The following is a 22488-nucleotide window of genomic DNA, read 5'->3' as shown; positions in this document are numbered from 1 at the left end:
TACCTCTGGTCATAAAGGTCTTGGAGATGCAGCTGGATCTTGGGCCTCTCCTCATTAGATCAGATAACTATTCTAACAAGTAGCATCTAAACAAGCAAATCAGATTCGAATCACATTCTCCCTGCAGACAGATGATTGCTCATAGGTCAGTGAGCCACAGATTGGCATTATTCACAGAATTACACATCTCTGAGAAGGTGAATGAACTTGCAGATGCTCTGAGTCATGTCTCTGTTCCACTCGTATGGTTACAGTATCAAAAGCAGTTCCTAGTCAGTCTTTCAGAAGTGGAGATCTCTGAAAATCAACCTGTTATAGGAGAATGTAGCTGTCTTTCTCTTTTGTTTGGTTCAGCAGAAATGTGGGCATTGCAATAGATACATACTCTGTCTCATGGTATACATTTCTTCCCTTCCCACTTACTCCATCAGAAAGTTTAAGGATGAAAGGCCAAAACTCATTCTTACCACTTATTGATAGCTAAGAAGAGCAAAGTTATGTGCTCTAAAATTCTTATTACTGCAAGAAACTCTTCTGGCCATAACCAAGTAAGCCCCCCATAGCTGAAGTAATACCTGCCTCCACCTCAAGGATTGGCTCTTGGCCCTCTGATTCCATTGGATTTCCTTGTAGGCACCTCAGAAGTAATTGAAGAGTCTAAGAAGCCTTCCACTTGACAGACCTGTGCCTCCAAGTAGAAACATTTCTCAGTTTGAGCAGAATGGTACCCTGTACTGCCCTGGATGGTTAGCTAGCATGTAATTTTGACATACCTCCAGCACTGGAATACCTGGACACCAGTTATTTCACAGTCAGCATGCATGTGTCTGCTACTTCTGTGCACCACTACCTTGCAGAGGACATGACTGTGGCCCATCACTGGAGGGTCAGATAGTTTCTTAAAGGACTGCTGACCTACTGTCAAAAAACCTCACTCTTCTCCATGGACCTTGAACTTCATGGCTGGTAGGCTTGCCTATCCACTGACCAGGTCTGCAAGTTTGGTGGAGTTAAAGCTCATATTGGAGAAAACACTTTTTTTGAGGATCATAACCTCTGTACATTGTAATCTTGGAGATTCAGGCCCTTGCATATGCATGTAACCATTTGCTGGCTTTCACAAGGATATGGTGACCCTCAGGATAAGCCCACATATCCTACCAAAGATGGTTTTAGTAGTTTTCCTGACCTAATCCATCTATCCCATGCTTTTCTTTTTGGATGCAGAAACCAGAGTAGTGAGTGCCATTTATACCTTTTATATGCATGGTGTGGTCAGAGAGGCAGATCTCTGGATTTTTGTGCTAATACACAATCCAGCCTTCTCTCAGTCACTCTTTCTCTGTCTTCCTAGATTCAGTGACCTGCTCCTTCTCTAGTTTATATGACCCCCCAACTCTGTCCCCATGCAGGGGTAACTAGTATTGGAGACAGAATTGAACCAGTCTATGAATTAAATGGTTAAATAGTTTTACTTAGAAACAGTGGCAGAGTACAGCTTAACATTTACTTTTTCTTTATATGACATTACTTATTGAGATGTTTGTCCTCATCTGGGTGTTCCTCTAGCTGTGCTGCTACACCAAAAGTCTTAACATAAGTAGTAGGCTAGAGTCCCAGATTACCACCTTTTACAGCTGTCATTCTAACTTTGGAAAGTCCAGTGCTATAACAATGTAAGAGCAGTTTAGAATGGCTGGAAAGTACAGTTATGTAAGAATGGAAGAGCAGTTTAGAATAGATTTGTTTGCGTATTGAGTGGTATATTTATTTTTGTAGTGTTACAATGTACAGTAAAAGTTACACAATAGGATTCTCTCTAAATTTACTTCATGAACACATGTTCAATAAGTTAGTCATCATCTTCCTCACTGCACATCTACCTTAGTCGTTGCTTGCAGAAGGAGAGCTGTTTAGTCCTCATCCAGCTAGACCTAATGTCTTCCATGATCTTTTCAAACCAAGATCATCACCAGTACAGATGGATACTTTATCCCTGTTCCACTGGGTAGTCCAAACTTTCACACTTACTGCAATGGCACAATGAGCTAGGATGAAACACTTATTACGTATGGTACACCATTACTCATTGTGGTAACACAATTTCTAAAAGGAAAGTACAGATGAGAAATGCAGACCTAATGGTATACGTATGAGGAGAGGCATAGTATATATAGTATATATATATATATATATATATATATATATATATATATATATATATATATATATATATATATATATATATATATATATATATATATTGACATATGTTTACTGGGAAACTTCAATTGGATAAAGCTTCAGAAAATACATATACACAGGTGAAGACTGACATCATATTACAATATAAATACACAGGTTAATACAATTATTAGTATACATATACCATCATTAAAACAAGATAAATACAATCTCAAGTAGCACTAAAACATGTTGACATGGTTTAAGTTTAAGAGTTTATTACTCACATAAAGCAAATGTCAGAGTGGAGAAATTCAAAAAGTGGATAAGGAGGAGGAAAGAAAGAGAGGGAAGACTGAGAAAAAGTATTTGTTGGGGTAGTAAGTGGGGTAGATAATTGGAGGCAAGAGAAATAATGAGTTAAAGCAAGATTGCAAGTAAGGGAAATATGAGTAAGAGAAATAAAAACAAGGAAAAAGACAGAGAGGATATATAAAGGTATTAGAGGAGAGGGATTAGAGAGAATATGTGAGCGGTAAAGTATTTTCTAAACCCTCTCTAACAGTGCATTGTTTGTGACATTCCTTGTTCTTTCAAGAATGGATAGAAATTTTCCTGCTAAAACAAGGAGATATTTGCCGCCTTCCCTACAACTAGAGAGAAGAAATACTTAAAAGTAGGATTTGTTGCCCTCCAGCCCCATGTACCTACTCACTGATCCCCTGACAAGCTTTATTTATGGCAACCTGCCTTTCTTATAAACACAGGTTTAAAACATATGATCTGAAGATGTGTTAACTGCCAAGTTTTATAAATATCACACCAGAGTATATTGCAACAATTTTACAAGTCAGGATGAAGAAAGCTGTAAGGCATTCAGCTTGGTTGTATTTATTATACAAAGGCCTTCCTAAGCTATTTCACTCTATACATCAATAATGCAGCCAACTGTAGCTTTATGTGATCTCGGTGAACTTCACATATCAGTGGAATATTTCCCAACCATCTCCCTATTGTTGTCCATCTGTTTCTATTCCTAAACTCTCTAAAATAGACCCACAATACATCACAGAGTGGAAAAACGAGGTTCGGCAAGACATGTAGTGATGCTACTGAATATTCAGGATGTTACAGTGAAAACTGGATGCCCACGTACTGAGCTACTAGGGGTAAGCATACAGCCACAGAGGTCACTCCACAGCAAAGGTCAAGCCTCAACATGCCCTCCTTTCATCTACAGGGTCATCTGCAAAGTGTGGCTTTAGTCATAAACCACATACACTAGTTTGCAGTTTTACTTCTAGAATTGTTGAAGCTCAAGCAAATTATGTTACTTGCCATACCTCTCAATCTCTTAGAGCAAGAAATCTGAACAAAACCTAAAATACTGGGGAGTACAAAGGCCAAAAATAAGAACAGATTTTAAATATTGCTCTCATAAATGCAGAAAAATTGCTTGAAAAACATGATTTATGTTAATGTACATTTTCTGAAGGATATGAAATCTGAAACTCAAATGCATGTCATTATTTGGAAACTTCAATCCATAGTGATTTGCCAGCAAACCAACAATTTTATGAGTAACAGACTAAACATATGAGGCAAAAATCTGGATGATTGAGAGGTATGTTACTTGCTCATTTTCAAAGTTAGAGATATTCATGGTTGTACTGTCATAGTAATGGAATCATAGCACACACATTAATCACTGAAATTATCTGCAGGATTACTCTTAAAATGGCAGTCTTTCCTTCATTCTTTGTGTCTTTGTTTTTTTTCTTTTAAAAGTAAATTAAATGACATGTTCAGTGCCATAGCATAAATGAACTGAGATGGCTAGGATTCAAACTTAGGTCTATAACATGATGCCTTTAATGGTTATATTCTGCTCTCTCACTTTGCTATACAATTATAACATCTCAACAATGTTCTACCACTTTTATAAGAAAATGCCAATTGTCAAATTACTTGACACGTGAACTCAGATTAGAAGTTCTACAGACCATACAATTGTGCTTCAGTCAGTCAGTCAGTGTTTGACTGGGAAGTGTGCCCTGCTATAGTGTTTTCTGATGTAGGGTCCTAATACTGTAACTTACCCTTAGTTTTGCAGATGGTATGATAGTCTGCACAGCAACTCTCATAATAAGCACACATTGGTTCACACTGGCATTTCTTTGTTTTGTCAAATCCACGCAGACATCTCCCAACACATGAATCTGAAACAAAAATTAATAAAAGTAAATTTTTTACACAAGTTTCTGTCTTGCAGTATGTTTATCCATATTACTAATATTAAAAATACTCTTTCCAGAAGACTTGTGGGATAATTACTTAATAAAAAAACTAAAAACCTATAATAGGTCACTGATGTTACATCTTAAAAATTGCTGAACATGTTTGCTTTCCTTTTATTAAAGACTTAATTGGAATAAAATGCAATGAGTGATAAAATAGTCTTTCGGCTTTTCCCAGTTAGGGGTCGCCACATCGGAACTCCAGTCCGCTAATGATTGGCAGTGGATTATTAAGGTGCCAAGTTGCCAGCCAACACCCAACCTTCAAAGAAGGCACACCCATTCACGTATGCACCTACCTACCTGCATGTCTTTAAATGTCACTCGACCGCGGGGAGGACATACTATTCCTTAATTAATAAACCAGATCCACCAAAGTATGTTTTGAGAAAACTTCAGCAAAGTCTTCAGACTAATGGTTTCAGTCAACCTAGGTGGAGCCTGCATATGTAACAACACCTGCCACTCTTGTTCTTTTTTCCTCATGCCAGCTGTTGAAGATTTTTAGATTTTTATTAGATTATTATTCAACAAAATCTTCTGGGTACAGTTCTAGTTTTTATTTGCCAAGTTACTGGTTTCTATGGCTGATGACCAAGTGGGCCTTATATATTCTCCTTCTACATTACAGACATATTTATGGATGAAATACAAAATGCTCATGGTGTCTTTGAATATCGGGCTTCCAGAATGTTAAAAAGAACTGAGAAAGTGTATAGCATTCTAGTGAATCCACACAAGTTTTCTCCTCTAATACCATTTTTAATAAAACACAAGAAATACAACATCTTTGTAAACCAACTCAATTTTTTGCAGGTAACTCCTTACAATTATAGCAGTAAGTTTTTTGTGGTATGTAGGTATATAATAAAGTAATTAAGGTTAATTTTTTGTCAAAGAACTCTTGTTCAACCAATGGAACTTACTCAGAAAATCAAGTGTCCTTGATGTACGAATCTATGTTTGTTACAAAAGGTCCTAATATTGTATCTAAAAATTGAGAAAGTGATTTTTTATACCACTCAGCACTAGTTACTGGGCAAACCATGGCTTAATATAATTTTTGTGAACCTTCTAAATTCCAAAACAATTCTGACTATAAGATTTGAGGAAGAAATGAAATTGCAAATATTGTTTCTCTATCATACCTTGTACCAGAACAGCTTTAAGTTTCTTATTATCTGTTGTGATCCATGTGTGCCGCTGGTTGCCATCTCTGTAATCTTTTCCGACTGATAATATTTCAGAAAAATGCTCTGATGTAATCTGCATTGTTCAAAATAACCATACCCTTTGCTTTTCTACTTTCATATATTTGACATTATAAGCCTGTAACCGAATTAAATAAACTCTTTCTTCCTAGTTCATAGTAATAGTACTGCTTTAGATGATACTTCTGATAACTCCCTTTTCTCAATTTCTCAAGCTTTTTCAAAATCAAACTGGGAGATTTGCACTTGAGGATTGACAGATCTATTTTCTACTGGTAACATATGTTTTATATGAGCATTTATATTTTTATTTAATAAAATCTAAGTTTAGTTTGCATTGTATAACGTTTCAACTTTACCAATGTTTCCCAATGCCTTAACATGTATTTATGTTTGCTTAGTTTGATGACAGTGCTTTTATCCTGCTGGGTGCTGCACCTTCTAATTTTTCCTTGATTTTCTTCCTCCTGTTATACAGTCTTTTGATGTTGTGATTCCACCAGGGTGGCTTGTTTTTTGAGTTAGTTCTGTACTTCTTCCTGGTGGGTACAGCTGCCTCTATGCAGCTATTAACATGTTTGTATGGGGCACTTTGAAAGGTTCCACATAGGCAGCAGCATTCTCAGGGTTTATGGTGCCTTGAAATGCTGCAGGGTTATCATCTAACAGTAGGAAGTTAGCCTTAGAGTAGTTCCTGAATATTCCATGGTTAGCTGGGGTTCCAGGTTTTATTTTTACTTCAAATCAGACCATTTTTATGATCTGTCCGTACCAGAGAAGACATTACATTTGGGGGTGTGCTGTACTCTCTCATATTCATTAGATTTCTTTGTTTTATGATGGCTGATTCAACCCTGCTGATTAAAAGTGGAGCTCATTGAAGAACTGCTATGAAACGATTGTTTTATCAGCCACAAAACTGGATGATATTTGTTCTTGATATTTTACAGTTTATTTTATTTTTTTATTTTAAATTTTATTTCACATTAAAGTTTTTTTTTTCTTTCTTGCAATTGTAAAAGTTTTTAGCTAGGGTCAGTTAGAAAATATTCCTTTTTCATTCACTGATTGAAAAGGAATTACATCTAGCTACTCAATGGGAAACTAAGAAGCAGAGTTTCTTATTTAGGGTATTTATAGGTTGATAGGTTCATATGTTAGTTTACTAGGCTAACGACCACAAGGGTCTTTTCAAGCCTAGCCATGCATCCCAAATCTCTTACAAGTTCTGATACCCTTGATAAGTGTAAGCATTGGTCTGGGAGATGAACCATTTACAGGTTACCTCTGTCCATTAGAGACATAGGTGCCAAACCAGGGATGAGTTCCCATTTCCCATCCAATTGTCCAAGTTGCACTTGAATTGGGTTAGGGAGGAACTCTGCTTCCCCTGGATGGAGAGCTTGTTCCATAGATAGGGTTGTCTCTGGGATACATACCTATCTCTCCAGAAGGTCCTATTTATACCACAGGCAAAGTTTAAGTCTTTAGAATGGGTAATTCTAGTACTGTTTGTTTTGTGGATATGCAGGAGGCCCATCAGAGTGGGGTCTGACAATGTTGTGTATGCCAGGCATAGATATCCCATCAAAAGCCTGTAGGAGACAGAATACAAGGATATGGCCTTGAGGTGGTCTCTGTATGACATATTACTGATGCCCTGTATTCTTTTAGTGAGGAACCTCTGTGGACATTCCAGTTGTTGGCTATGCCTGGTTAAGTACATACCAAAGGGGGCATTATACTTAATGATAGGTCTGATGAATGCTGAATACAGTGGAAAAATTACTTCCTTGGACTTAGATGCTATACCTGTGTTTATAAGTTGTGCAACACAAAATGATTTCCTCACCAATGTAGACACATGATGGTCAAAGGCTAGATTACTATCTATGTGTGTCACTAAGTCCCTGATTACTGGGTCAGCTCTAAGGGGTGTGCTGTCAATATGATAGCTACCAAGGATGGATGACTTCCTAAAGGATACTATTATGCATTTCTTGGCATCTAGTTTTAGTCCATGGCTCTGACACCAGTTGTTTGTCTGTGTCAGCCCATCCTGGAGAACACTTGTGTCAGTGTGAGATTCAATGACAGCTCCTAATTTGCAATTATCTGCAAATTTAGTCAGCCAGAGACCACTGACTTTGGCCTTGACTTCTGAGAAGTAAATGCCAAAAAGAAACAGTCCAAGGACTGATCCCAGAGGGACTCCACTTGTGGCTGGCCTCTTTGTAGAGGTGGACTCCCCAATTCAAACTTCCTGGGTCTTCTCTGTCTGTCAGCTGGCTATCCAGTGGATGACATATGGGTTTGTACCTAACCTCATGAGTTTCTCAATGATACCCGAGTGGGGTATTGTGTCAAATGCCTTGGCCAGGTCAAGGTAGGCAGTGTGAATGACTTTGCCCTCATCCATTGCTTTGGTGACCTTCTCAAAGAAGTCCACCAGGTTGAGTAGACATGATCTTCCCTTGACAAAACCAAACTAGGTTGGGCCCAGTATCTGTAAGTTTACTATATCTCTATTGATCATCTCCATGATAATTCTTTCCATGGCTTTACATATAAGACTAGTGATACTTATGGGTCTGTAGTTTCCAGGGTCTGTAGATGGCTCACCTTTGTGCAGAGGAATGATTGTTGCCTTTCTCCATTCATGAGGCACGAAGCCTGTTTTGAGGCTACAGTTAAATAGTAATTCCAGAGGCCCTGATAGGTCATGTTTCATACTATTTAGAAGGCATCCTGGGATATTGTCTGAGCCCATTGATGCACTGTTCTTGGTCTTAGAGAAAACATTAAGGACCTGTTCCCTAGTGATAGTAGGGGAAGTTATATTTCATGATATTTCCTGAGGGAAGGTTGATGGGGAGAGAGGGATAATGTTGGAGCTGAATTTATCAACCAAGAGGTTTGCTATAGCTTCAGGCACAATATAGGTGGCTCCATTTACAATGAGCTCTGCACACAATTGTGTATTGCCTTTGAGATTGTAGACATATCTAAAGAATGCTTTGTGGTTGTCCTTGGCTTGGGAGGCCAAACTTACCTCAAATGTGGCTTTGGTAGACTTTATTTGCCCTCTGAGTTGTTTGTTTAGTTTGATGAGAGTGCTTTTATTCTGCTGGGTGCTGCACCTCCTAATTTTTGCCATGATTTTCTTCCTCCTGTTATACAGCCAATTGATTTTGTGATTCCTCCAGGGTGGCTTGTTTTTTGAGTTAGTTTTGTACTTCTTCCTGGTGGGTACAGCTGACTCTATGCAGCTATTAACATGCTTGTACAGGGTTTCTGTGAACAGTTCTCCATAGGCAAAAGTGTTCTCAGGGTTTACGGGGGCTTGAAAGTTTGCCAGGCTCTCACTTAATAGCAGGAGGTTAGCATTAGAATAGTTCCTGAATATTCCAGGTTTAGCTAGGGGTCCAGGTTTTATTTTTACTTCAAAGGAGACCATTTCTGGAGCATTCCTCCTCAGGCCTCCACTGAAAATGGACTCTGTCCTAGTCGAACTTTCCCTGTCAACAAATGTAAAATAAAAAAAAATAATAATAAATAAAAAATTGTGGTCTGACCGTACCAGGTAGGGGGTGTGCAGCAATCTCCCATATTAGTGAGGAGTAGATCCAGTATGGTTGTACCTCTTGTTGGTGTATTGACTATATGGTTCAGGGAGTTTGTGCTTACAAAATTCAGGAGTCTTTGCATGCATGTTTTGGTGTTGTATAGGATTCCCAGGTAATAGTGTGGCAATTAAAGTCACCCATGAATATGGTATTGGGTTGGATGCCAAGTTGGCTCATAATAAGTAATTTTCTGTCTTTCTGTGACTGGTAATCTCTAGGAAGGACAGGAAATAGTGCACTTCTCACCAGGAGCAAAACTAAAGCATTAATCCCAGGACAATTCATGAGAAGCAGTTTCTAGGCTGTCCGGGTATTCAGGAACTATTCTAAGGATAACTTCCTGCCATTAAGTGAGAACCTGGCAAAATTTCAAACCCATTTAGGTGCATTTCTATTTAACTGCAGGTGCTGTGAGACTAGTGCTGTTCATAGTTCATACCTCTCAACCTCTTACAGCAAGAAATCTGGACTAAGCCACAAATAATGGGGGACAAAGGCCCAAAAATAGGGACACTTTTTAAATATTGCTCTTACAAACTTAGAAAGTTGATCGAATAACAGGTGTTGCATTAGCATGAATCTTCTGAAGGATATGAAGTCTGAAATTCAGATGTCTGCCATTATTTTCTGACTTCATTTCTCAATGATTTGCCATTGATTTTCCAGTAAACCACAATTTTGTGAGAAACAGACCAAAAATATGAGTCAAAAAATCTGGACATTCTGTAAAAATCTGGACAGTTGAGAGGTATACTGCTGTTGTGCTATTGCACTGGATTTTTCCCAGCCACCTGCCCATTTCCTGTTTGTGCTTTTAAACTTAGTAACTTTTGAGCTGCCCACCCCTGCTGTAAATTTGTCATTGAAAGCTTTGCCTAGTCTCATGTCATCTACACATTTTACTGGACACTGAAGGATCAAATTGGGAAGGCCTTCTTCTTAGATCTTGGATCTCGATTTAGCCTCAGTTTCAGATATTCCCACTCATTTAGTGCAACTACAACATTCAGTATATTAATCCTTTTTTTACATCTCAGTTTTGATATCCGTAACATATAGGTCTAGACTACCTATCAACGGAGAGCCTAGAAACTGCTTCTCATGAATTGTCTTGGGATTAATGCTTTAGTTTTGCCCCTGGTGAGAGCTGCATTATTTCCTGTCCTTCCTAGATATTACCAGTCACAGAAAGACAGAAAATTACTTATTATGAGCCAACATGACATTACCACTACTGCTGTGCTCCTGGTAAGAGAAGGTACAGAGGCACTGAGTCCAGCTGGTCTCTGACTGAGTAATGTGTATGGGACTTCACTGACTGGTCTAGTTACATTTTGGTCTAGTTACATTTTGGTCTAGTTACATTTTTGGCGTGAACCTCTTCATGGTTTTTGGGCACTTTGAATTTTGCTTGTGTGCAGCTGTTGCAGGTTCTATCTAGGGTATCTACCAAGAGGATACTATAGCAAGTATACTGAACCCAGCAATATATGTGTTACTACTACTTCTCAGAAAGCAACTTGAGATTACTGCCACTGTTTTGTTTCTGGTGAGTGAAGGAGGAAAGGATCATTGATTCCTAACTTCTGCAGCTGTGTTGAGAGCAGCATTATTTCTAATACCAAACAGATAGCACTTCCAGTAATTAACTCCAAATCTCAAAAGTACTACTTCCCTTCCAGTGCACATTAATAAGCACCTTGAACCATGGACTTGCACTTTCCAACTATCTCTGTAGACAGCTTGGTTGATATGGGAATCATGAAACACCACCTACTATGTAAACAACTGACATAGTGAGTGAGACATGTAAGTTATATAATGATAATGGAGGCAAAGCTGATACGCGAACACACAATAAATAACATGCAGGTTGTCAGTACCACCCAACACCATTAAACTAATCACACATAGCTCAGACCAAACATATAGACCTACATATGCTGAGGGTGTTAAAAGTAACCTATCTAAACCACAAAGCCCCCCTAAATGTAATCTAAGAAGCAAGTACCGTCACTAGTCTCACAAACACACAACACAAGCAGCAGCCACCATAAAATATACATCAAGGAGTCACACTGACTAATTTCAAAGGCTCAGAACACAAACCTACACACAATCCTGTATCCAAATCATAAATGACTCCATTGTGCGACACACCAATACACCTCTCACCAGGCTGTGCAAGAAGAGTGTTGTGGTCTGTTGCTTATCAGGTACCAGGATTCACCACATCACACATGCACCTACATCCTTGTACTACACATACACATATGATGCTGTCACAGGGCATGTTGGAATATGTATCTGAGGCCGGTATGAAGCCGGCCTTCAGCAATATTCTACCATTATGAAAAATTATGTCACAATATGAACAAAGGATTATTGATTTCAACAATTGCCTTAGCTTCTGGTGTCATTTGAGTGGTACAATGTATATATCAGCTTGGAAGGAGATGGTAGACAGTCCTATCAACCTTGCAAGGGATGGTCCTCACCTATCCCTCCAAGTCTTTCATATTTTGGTTAAATCCTTGTTCATAGGTTCATAGGTTTATACTAGGCTATCTGCCCTAAGGCATTTATAAGCCTAGCCCAAATTTTTGTGGCTTACACCACCCCTTATATGAAAAAATACTGTGCCCATTAGTTTGTTGTGCCTCTGTCCAGCAGTGACACAGATATGATTCCCGGGGTAAACCTACGATCTCCCATCCACAGGTCTAGATTTCTCTTGAACAGAGTCAGCGAGGTGCTCTGCCTCACATGGACTGGGATTTTATTCCACAGCATAGGGAGTCTCTGAGTGATAAATATATCCCTCCAGCACGTCCTATTTATATCCGTGCTAAGGTTTAAGTCGCTTGCTCTAGTGGTTTTGGTGGATTTGGATTTTTGAGGTGGAGCATGTCCATTAATTCGGGTTGGACATGGCCTTGTATGTCAGGCACATGTCACCTCTGAGCAGACGGTATGCGACTGAATAGAGCTGGAGTTTCTTCAATCTGGCAGCATATGACAGATTTTGGAGTCCCTTTATCCTTTTGGTGAGGAACTTTTGGGGTCTCTCCAATTGCTGCAGATGTCGGGTGAGATACATCCCGAATGGGGCATTGTACTCGATCATTGGTCTGATAAGTGAAGAGTACAGGGGAACAATGACCTCACTAGATCTGGATGTGAATCCCTTCATGATCAGGTGGGCAATGTAGAAGGTCTTTCTAACCACTTTAGCAATCTGAGTGTCAAAAGAAAGGCCACTGTCAACCTGAGTCTCCAGGTCCCTGATAACCTCTTCTGTGCTTAGTGGATTGCCACCTATATGGTAGCTTGGGGTTACCTTGTTTTTCCCGAAGGGTATGACTATACATTTTTTGGCGTTTAACTTCAGGCCATGGCTCTGGCACCAGCTATCTGTTTCCGTGAGTCCCTTCTGAAGGATATCCGTGTCCGATGCACTTTCCACTATGGCGCCCAGTTTGCAGTCGTCTGCAAACTTTGTCAGCCAAAGTCCTCCCATGTTGGCCTGTACTTCTGAGAAGTAGATGCCAAACAATAGGGCCAAGGACCGAGCCCTGTGGGACACCACTTGTGACCGGCTTGGAGTCTGACACAGCGCCAGCAACTCTAACCCTGTGGGTTCTGTCCTTAAGCCAGTTTGCAACCCATCTTGTGACATATGGGTTTACATTTAAGCTGGTAAGTTTTTCTGCAATACCGAGTGGGGTATTGTGTAAAAGCCTTTGCAAGGTCAAGGTAGGCTGTATGGACTGCCTTTCCCTCATCAATGGCCTTGGTGACTGTTTCGAAGAAGTCGACCAAGTTCAAAAGGCATGATCTTCCCTTGACAAAGCCAAACTGGGTCGGGTCCAATGTCTGCAAGTCCCCTATATCTTTGTTTATGAGCTCCATTATGATCCTCTCCATAGCTTTGCAGACTAGACTTGTTAAGCTTATGGGGCGGTAATTACCAGGGTCCGTAGAGGCGTGGACTTTGTGGAGTGGGACCACAGTTGCTGTACGCCACTCCTTGGGCACGTATCCTGTGGTAAGGCTGAGATTAAACAGCTGCCTTATGTGCGGGTTTAATTCCTCATTTAGCTCATGTAGCACACAGCCGGGGACACCATCCAGTCCCATTGATGCTGTGTTTTTAGCTTTAGAGAGAGCAGCTTTCACCTGCGCATTTGAGATGTCCGGGAGGCTACACTCGGCTGGGATAGTTATCTCTCCTTTAGGGGGGTGAAGTTTGCACTGAACCTGTCTGCCAGTATGTTGGCAATGTCTGTGGGTTCATTGATTTTTGTATCATTTTGGACTAATTCTGAGCATATCTGGGAGTTTCCACCCAGGTTCCTAACATAGCTGAAAAAGGCCTTATGATTGTCCTTTGAATCCATGGCAATTTTTCTCTCAAAATTGGCCTTAGTTGATTTTATGAGTGCTCGTATTTTTTTACTAATAATGATCAGGGTGACTTCTTTTATGTATTTTGTTCTATCATGTAATAGCTTTCTCCTCTTATTGTAAAGTTTGTTAATGGCTGAGGTCCACCAGACTGGACGTTTGCCCTTTGTGGAAAGAGTCTTGGTTTTATTTGGGATTGCCTGATCCATGCAGTCCTGGAGGTGTTCATAGAAGGCATTTGTAAGGGCTTCCAGCTTGGGTTGTGGTTTCCTCTGGCTCAGGGGCCTTGAAGGATACCACACCAGTCTTGAGTAGTGTGAAGTTTGCTTTAGAGAAGTTGTTCACTATGTTCTTTCTTGTTTGTGGTGGGGGTGTTATGTGGATTTCCAGTGAGATTAGTCTATGATCAGATCTCACCAATGAGGCATATACTTCGGTGTGGAGCATTTTGTCCCCATGTTTGTGACAATGAGATCTAGTATATTTTCTCCTCTCGTGGGAACAGTGACTAGCTGTTCCATGGCATTTGAATTTATGAACTCCAGGAACCGTTGGGCTAGAAAGTTAGGGCTTGAGTAATGTTCCTAGTCTATATTCGGGTAGTTGAAGTCACCCAATATGATGGTGTTTGGAGATACATTTATACCCTCCAGTGTCTTCAGGAAGGCTGTGTGGGGTTCCTGAGTTTGAGAGGGTGGCCTGTAGCATGCTACAATTTGTAGAGCAGTTTTGCCTATGGTTAGTTGCACCTGGATGGTTTCCGAAGCTTCGTGCGTTGCTACCAACCTGGAGGTGTGGGTATCCTTTATGAATATGGATACACCCCCTCCTTTTGTCAACCCCCATAGTTCCTTTTTAGGCTCTGTCAGTATTCTAAAGCTTCCAAAATAACAAAACACTGGAAAACTTAACAAAAGCTTCCACTCCCTACAAGCACTCCTTACCCTGGAAAACACTTATATATGCACCTTCACAGAGACATGGTTTAAGACCAATGACAACATTCCATCAGTGCAGAGTCTCAACGCCTATCACAAGTTCAGGCCCAATGCATTAGTTGAAGACACTTAAGGCAGTGGAGTGTCCGTATTCTTAAAAGAATCACCTCCAAAAGACTCAGACAAAATAATGGCCTGGAACTCCTCCACATTCAATTTAGTATTAACAAAAATTCTTATCATATCATAGGTAACTATAGGACCCCTTCTATGTACTGGTCAACCCATACCTTCTACCTAACAGTATGGAGTTCTCATTCATTAAGTCAAACACCATTCTACTAGCTGACTTCAACTACCATCCATTAAATGAGAGACTTACAAATCCTCAAACATATATGCTCAGATATTTCTGGACTTTAAATACAAACTCTCTAGACCAGTTCGTCTACAACCCAACCAGGGGTGATAAAATCCTGGACTTGAGTCTTACCAATACGGGGCAGGTTTGCTCCTCACCAATTATATCTTCCTCTCTGGTCAAATCAGACCACAAATCAATCATATTCACCTTAAGACTGAAGCTGCAAGCATCTTCCAATATTCATCATTAAGAGAGTATGTAATGGCTAATCTACTAAAAAAAGTGATGACCTGGCTAAATGCAAAAATCCCTTTCTGTCTTGACAACCCATCTGCTTATGCAGAATCCTTTTCTGCCAAATTCTATGTACAAGTAAATAGCTGTATAGACACATTTGTCTACCTCAAAATTAAATACAATGCCAAGTTTATAAATAAATCCCTGTGTGGAACCCTACTATAAACAGCTTCTATAAAAAAAACTCATTACATGCAAAAATAAATTTGACTGAATAGATGCCAATAACACTCTTGTTAAACCTAACAAGGAACTCCAGACCCTGATAAAATCAACTAAAGTCTAATATGAAGTAATAATAGCCATTCAGGTGAAGGGTAGCCACAAAACCTTCCTTAATTATGTTAGAAATCTCAGAAATAATGCCCAGCACTGTGTAAAGCTTATAGTAAATGGTGTAATTTGCTGAGACCCAGAATCATAGCCAATCTACTAGTGTTCAAATTTTGTTAAAATTTCACTCCCTCTCTCTCCAATAATCCCACATAATAAACCTGCATCTACATCCCCCTAAATATCCCAAGAACAAGTCCTCAAGGTGCTATCCAAGGCCAAGAACACTACTTCTGTAGTGCTGGAAAACATTCTGGTTTACCTGCTGGTCAGCCTGATACATGACTTGTCAGACCCCCTACAGGTGTTATTTAACGTCAGCTGCCAAATAGGCTTTATGTCATATGAATGGAGGACAGCAGCAGTTATCTCCTTGAACAAAGGTGGAACAGCAATGGACCCAGGTAATTATAGACACAGAAGCCTGACCAGATTCATCTGAAAGGATATGGAAAGGATCATTATTCAATTAATGAATAAGGACATAAATAACTTACAAACTCTCAATGCAAGCCAGTTCAGATTTGTCAAGGGCAGATTAGTACACACTGCAGATATAGGCCTCACACAGACATTTTACATCATCACACACCCAGGTATCACAACTAAACACTCCCAGCTAAATGTTAATCCCTAACTAACTTGTTAGATAGCAAACTGGCTCTCAAATAGAACTCAAGGCATTAGGGTAGGTGGCTCTTCCTGCTTTAAAAGACTTGGCAAAAGAAGTATATCCTAGGATTCAATGGGCCACTCCTTTATGGCATTTACTTCTTTGGGGTTAAAGCAAATGCTAAGGTTTTATGGATGACTAAGACTGCAGAGGAATGTAAACTTGATGTCTTGATGTCATTACAAACTCCCCATATGACACCAGAATCCCCCAAGTGGTCCCTTCCCAAACCAATAGCTGGTGTGAAAAACATGGATTAAATGTAAATGCCAAAAACTATGTAATCTAATCCTTCAGCAAGCATGACTTCCATTTTAACAATTACATTGGGAAAACTCCTGTAATCAGAGATCTGGGAACTTATTTCAACAATGAACTCTCCTTTGATAACCATGTATCCAGTATTGTAAGGGAGATCCTGTCTCTTGAACTTGGTGGACTTCTTTGAGACAGTCAACAAAGCGCTGGATGAAGGCAAATCCATGAATATGGCCTACCTGGACCTGGACAAGGCCTTTGACACTATTCACTCAGGCATCATTGATAAACTCACCCAGCTGGAGATCAACCCGTATATTGTCAGGTGGGTTGCAAACTGGCTCACCAATAGAATGCACACAGTCAAAATAGGTGACTCTACCTTCACCAGCAGACCTATAACCAGTGGCCTTTCACAAGAATCAGTGCTGGGGCCTGCATTGTTTGGAACCTACTTCTTAGATATACAGGCTAAAACAAAAGGCCTATGACTGACAAAGTTTGCTGATGACTGCAAACTGGGTGCAGTCATCAAGTCTCTAAATGATGTCAACATCCTACAAGAGGGACTTACACAGACAAATGATTGGTGCCAAAATCATAGGGTAAAACTCAATGCAAAAAAATGCATGATCATCCCCTTCAGCAAGGGAAATGTTCTTGCATATTATCACATTAATAACAACATCCTAAGCATGCAGTCAGTGGTGAGAGATTTGGGCACATAGGGTTGACAGCAACCTTTTGTTTAACTTACACATCTCTACAGTGGTAAGAAAGGCTTTCTACATCACCCACCTCATAAGTAAGGGCATTTCATCCAGAAAAAAAGAGGTTATAACCCCTGTACTCCTCACTCATCAGGCCAGAAATAGAGTACAATGCTACCTTTGGTATGTACCTTACCAGGCATCTGCAGCAACTGGAAAGACCTCACAGGTTTCTTACAAAGAAAATTCAGGGTATTCAGCATATGTTATATGTTGACACACTGAAATCACTGTCACTATACTTTGTGTCTTATAGACTACTCAGAGGCGACCTCTGCCTTCCATATAATGCAATCTCAGATTCTGCTCTAATGGAAATGCTGCACATTCATAAATCAAATGGTATAAGTCGCACTTGCTCTAGGGAACTCAACTTAGTATGTGACATCAATAGGACTTGCTGGAGAGACAGATATGTCTCACAGAGGTTACCTCTCCTCTGGAGCAAACTTTCAGTTCAGGTGAAACAGAGCCCCTCTCTGACCCTATTTAAGCATAATTTGGATGATTGGATGGGAAACTGTAAATTCACCCCTGGAGTTTCACCTGTGTCCCTCCTGGACAGGGGCAGTAGTTGTTGACTTAGTTCTGCTTAATATCTTTATTTTCTTGGGCACAGGGATTGTACTTGGCTAGGCTTGTATACGGCCATTAGCCTAGTAACCTTCTATGAGCCTATGATCCTAAGATCCTGTAGAACATAAGAAAGATGTTAAATGGTTAGAAGAAGTAAAAGAAAGAATAAGGAGTTCAAAAGTACAGGATGTGAAATGGGATGAAGTAATGGCCAGTGAGACTGAAACAAAGTTAAGAAAAGCTCCTAACTGGAAAACCCCAGGCCCAGAATCAGTACCTAACTTCTGGCTAAAAGTATTAACATCTTTACATGAGTAAGAACTATTTATATGCGCACACCAAACAGACACCAGCCTGGTTAACAACATGAAAACAATGCTCCTAAGAGCGAACCTACAAGCTATCCTAAAAACTATAGGCTAATAATTTGCCTTCCGATGATGTATAAACTATGCACTGGAATTGATGCCGACAGAGTTTATAGTCATTTAGGAGAAAACTCAATTGTGGCAGTAGTACAAAAGGGTAAGAAAAAAAAAGTCATATGAAACAAATCATCATTTATTGTTAAAGTCATAATGGAGAACTGTAAAAATGGGTAGAATCTAAGTATGGCATGGATAGACTACAAAAAAGCATTTAAGAGCATCCCATATTCATGGATAAAAGAGTTCTTAAAAATGTATAAGATATATCCTATACTTTTCGATTACATTACAGCGACCATGAAACAGTGGCAAATCACTTTGCAGTTAAGCCATCACAAAGGACAAATTATCTGTCACTGCTGATCGTTTTGTCTTGCCCTTAAACCATTAAGCTGTCTACTTGGATTAGGTTATGGCTACAAATTGGCTCTCAGAAAACAGCAAACTGCAAAGACTTATCTTCTTTTTGTAGATGATTTAAACTTGTAGAGTTAATCACATGAGAAACTGAAAGCACAACTACAAGTGTTCAAAACTGTTTCAGATGATGTAAGAATGTCATTTGGTTTTGTTAAATGTGCAAAAGCAACCTTTAAAGCAGGAAAGCTGCAACACCAATGCAAGATATGTTTGGGACAGGAATGTGATATAAAAGAATTGCCACACCTTTTTCTTCAGGGATGTAGCTTACAGAGCAATAGAATATTATATCTGGAATTGCAACAAACAGACATCACCTATATAAAACAAGTTTCTTCCCCACTGGTCTGTAAATAATAGTACGGCACTCTTTGCCCAGCTGCAAACTCACCACTGCTGGAAGACAAAATCCCACTTACCTTCTGCAGCAAAAGAAGAACAGAGCACTGAAAATAGAATGAAAACCAAAGGTTTCATGGTCTCACTAGTGTGCTGTCCCTGAAATATGAAGTACTTTTGAGAAAGCTGAAAGTAGTGCATTAGTTTCAGAGCTGTCTCTTCTGTTTTATCATCGTTCCAGTTTATTTAACCTTTAATTTCAGCAGTAATCTTATCCTTCCCACAGAGTACACATTTTCTGCAGTTTCCTAATCAGCAGTCGGGGTCATTTTTTTTCTGGTAACAGTAAGATGCACATCCTCAAAGGCATGCTACCCTATCGATTAAACAAGTAAACAGCTTCGCTATTAATGTCAATAATCAGTGTTCCAGATCAGGTGACTGGCTTCCTCATGACATTTTGAGATTGCACAATTGCACACACATAAAAGGCAAGTCACTGATAAAATTATGTTTGACAGGCACCCACAAAGAAAACAGTCTGAGCTTAGGCCTTCTTTTCAGCTGACAGTGCACTTTTTTGTTTGGGAGGATAGGTCACGTAATACAGTATTATTTCTTGTTTGCAGGATGGGTGATGGTCTTCTGCTGGCCACCTTCCTGTCAGGCCTGTGGATAAACACTCCAATCAGAATGAATATGAAGTGCAACACAGAAATGTTCACCAAGAGCCTTCAAACCTGGAACTCTGATTCTAATAACAAAGCAGTATACTAGAAAGCTAAATGAATCTATTTTATATAAAGTTAATATATTATTACTGCCATAATCCCTCAGCCTCCTAGATGGCTTTATAATTTATTACTACATGCATTCTCAGTCAGAAGCACTGAAATCTAAGACAGCAAATAACTTTAAAGCTTTATAGATGTGGATGTGGAAAAGCATAGCTTGTGTCCATGTATGCATGGATATAGGTGTACCCTATGAAAAATTGCCTGAAACACCACTACTACAGATGATTTACAGTGGTTTGGTGTTTAGTGTAAGGAAGAATACTCCAGTCCAACAGATAGTACCTCAAGGTTGTAGCAAGTTTAGCTAGCTTTAAGACTAGCCACTTGTGGGAAGTTGCATTTATAAAGGCATGGCCTCATGAAAAGTGACATAATGCATAAAGAACAGTAATTATTCTAGTGGAACTCAATAAGATGATGTGTTCAGTCTCTGAAGGTGAAAACGAGGATTCTTTTCAGATCACTAAGTGGGAAATGTCTTACCAAAATAATATAATTTTGCAAGACAGTCCATACATCTGGTGAGTGCAAATTACGTTTTCATTTTATTATCAAAAATGAAGGCAAACATTTATAGATCCTTACCTACTTTCAGTGGCAGCTGGTGACTTCAAATCAAAAGGGGGGGCTGCAGGAGACAGTTGAATGGATGCAGCCAATGGGAAGGGGTGTGGCCATCTAGAAAGGGATGTTCAAAAGCACAAAAACTGGAACTTTAATTAAATACACTGCCCTGGGTGCCAAACCATCATTATGAGAGTCCAATCAAGACAAAATGAAGTGTAGAAGAAAAAAATATTTCAATGCATTACTTACATGACAGCTTACTTAATATCTAGATGGAAACAAAAAGGTTGTGAGGCATGAAAAAAACAATTTTTTAAAATGCATTACTGGAATGCCAGTCAAAATCAAGTATAAAAAACAAGCAGCACTCAACTCAAGCCACTTCTCATTGCACTGCAGTTCTAATTATAATTTATATTCAGCTTTATAAAAGTACCAAGTAACATGCTGAAAGTAGCAATCTCTGTGATAGCCCCACTTGTAAAAATGTTTCTTATCCAAAGAAGACCTGCTGTCTGACAACAATTATCTACTTGTTTCATGGGGAAACATGATCAAAGTAAAAAATGAACAACAAACAAGAAACAAGTTCAAGATAAATTGCTTAAACGATTATTGCCCAGATTATGGACCACACATGATAGATTGGCATTCTGTTTAGTTTACTGGTAAAGCCTGCAAAGATGACTGCAAGTCTCCAACAAATGTAATGAGCTTCTGAAAATACTGTAATCATGTCATTTATTACAAATACTGTCATGTGCATTTCAATATCTAAGGCTTATATGTTATGTAAATATTCTCTGCATGGCAACAACAAAAAGGCTTTCAATGTTAGTAATTCTTTAACAGTATGCTTATTAAAGCTTACTTGCATCTTACAATCTCAGACAAGCTTACTTGATGGTTATTAAAGCAGTGCCACTTAAACAGAGAGGCACTGCAATAACATGCATTTTCTGAATTATAAGAAGCATAAATCAACAGTATAAAAATATGACCGAAATCCAGAACATTCTGCAAAATCAAGGACAGATGAAAAGCCTCTGTAGTACTTGTGTCTACCTTGGATGGGGGGATACTCTGCACACTTACACTGCATAACTGCTCCTTGCCTTGCTTGGACTCATCCAGAGTCACTACATGGGGGAGTGGGGTGCAACAAGTATGTCACAATTTGAAATGTCTCTGGCTGACAGTGATGGCCCTGACACATTTGTCATACCTGAAGAAACCCAATGCTCTGCACATACGGAAAATGCACCGGGAAACCATTCACAGTAAAAACACCAGTGGCCAGCATAGAGTACACCAAGCACTATTAAATAATGATTATAACATGAATACTTTATTCAGACCGGTTTCGGCTAACCAGCCTTCTTCAGCGAAAAAGCATTTTACAAACATTACATGGCATTATAATATATACACTCCCCCAACCAATAACAAGCGTGGTCCAACCCAAATACTACAAATAAATTAAATATTAATGAGACAACATTGTAAATCAAAAAATAATATAAATATTACATATAAATGTAAAAATTACACAATATACCAAAAAGGTTTTTGTACATACAAAAGTTTATAAACATACTGTATATAAATGCAATATATAATGAATATATAAGGAATATATAAAAAAAGAAACAATGATCTGTGGTATACTTCATAAATGGTCATTAAGTCCAGGAGAAAATAATGCTCCTAAATTAATAATCCAATATTTCTCTTTATGATTAAGAATAGTATGTCAACCTTACTGATTACTCCTATCACCAATGATTCTGTCTATTACCATGAATCTAAATTCAGCACTAGGATGTTTGATGGTATGTCTATATAGGGCATTCATCTCCCTTTTGTTATGGACATCACTTCTATGTTCTGACATCTGTATTCTCAATGATCGGGACGTTTGGCCCACATAAAAAGCAGAACATTTACATGTGGCCAGATATATTATCCAGCTACTAGCACAATTACCAAACACCTTAAGATCA

At 39.1% G+C, this 22488-nt stretch overlaps 1 protein-coding gene across 1 annotated transcript in view; it reads right to left on the bottom strand.

The window, feature by feature from the left end:
- VTN (vitronectin) overlaps positions 1-19436 on the bottom strand; it is a 100170-nt gene extending 80734 nt beyond the window's left edge. The window contains exons 1-2 of the mRNA XM_044054393.1: positions 19202-19436; positions 4284-4403 (exon numbers count right to left, since the gene is read on the bottom strand). Of these exons, the coding sequence (XP_043910328.1) occupies positions 4284-4403; positions 19202-19322 (241 nt within the window). The 5' untranslated portion in view covers positions 19323-19436. The remainder of the gene's footprint in view (positions 1-4283; positions 4404-19201) is intronic.
- Positions 19437-22488: the final 3052 nt, after the last annotated feature.

The sequence above is a fragment of the Protopterus annectens genome, chromosome 13.part0 (assembly GCF_019279795.1).
Source record: "Protopterus annectens isolate FY-2018-M chromosome 13.part0, PAN1.0, whole genome shotgun sequence".
Classification (NCBI taxonomy): domain Eukaryota; kingdom Metazoa; phylum Chordata; order Ceratodontiformes; family Protopteridae; genus Protopterus; species Protopterus annectens.
The sequence above is the reverse complement of the archived record's forward strand: the minus strand, read 5'-3'. Positions and strand labels throughout refer to the sequence as shown.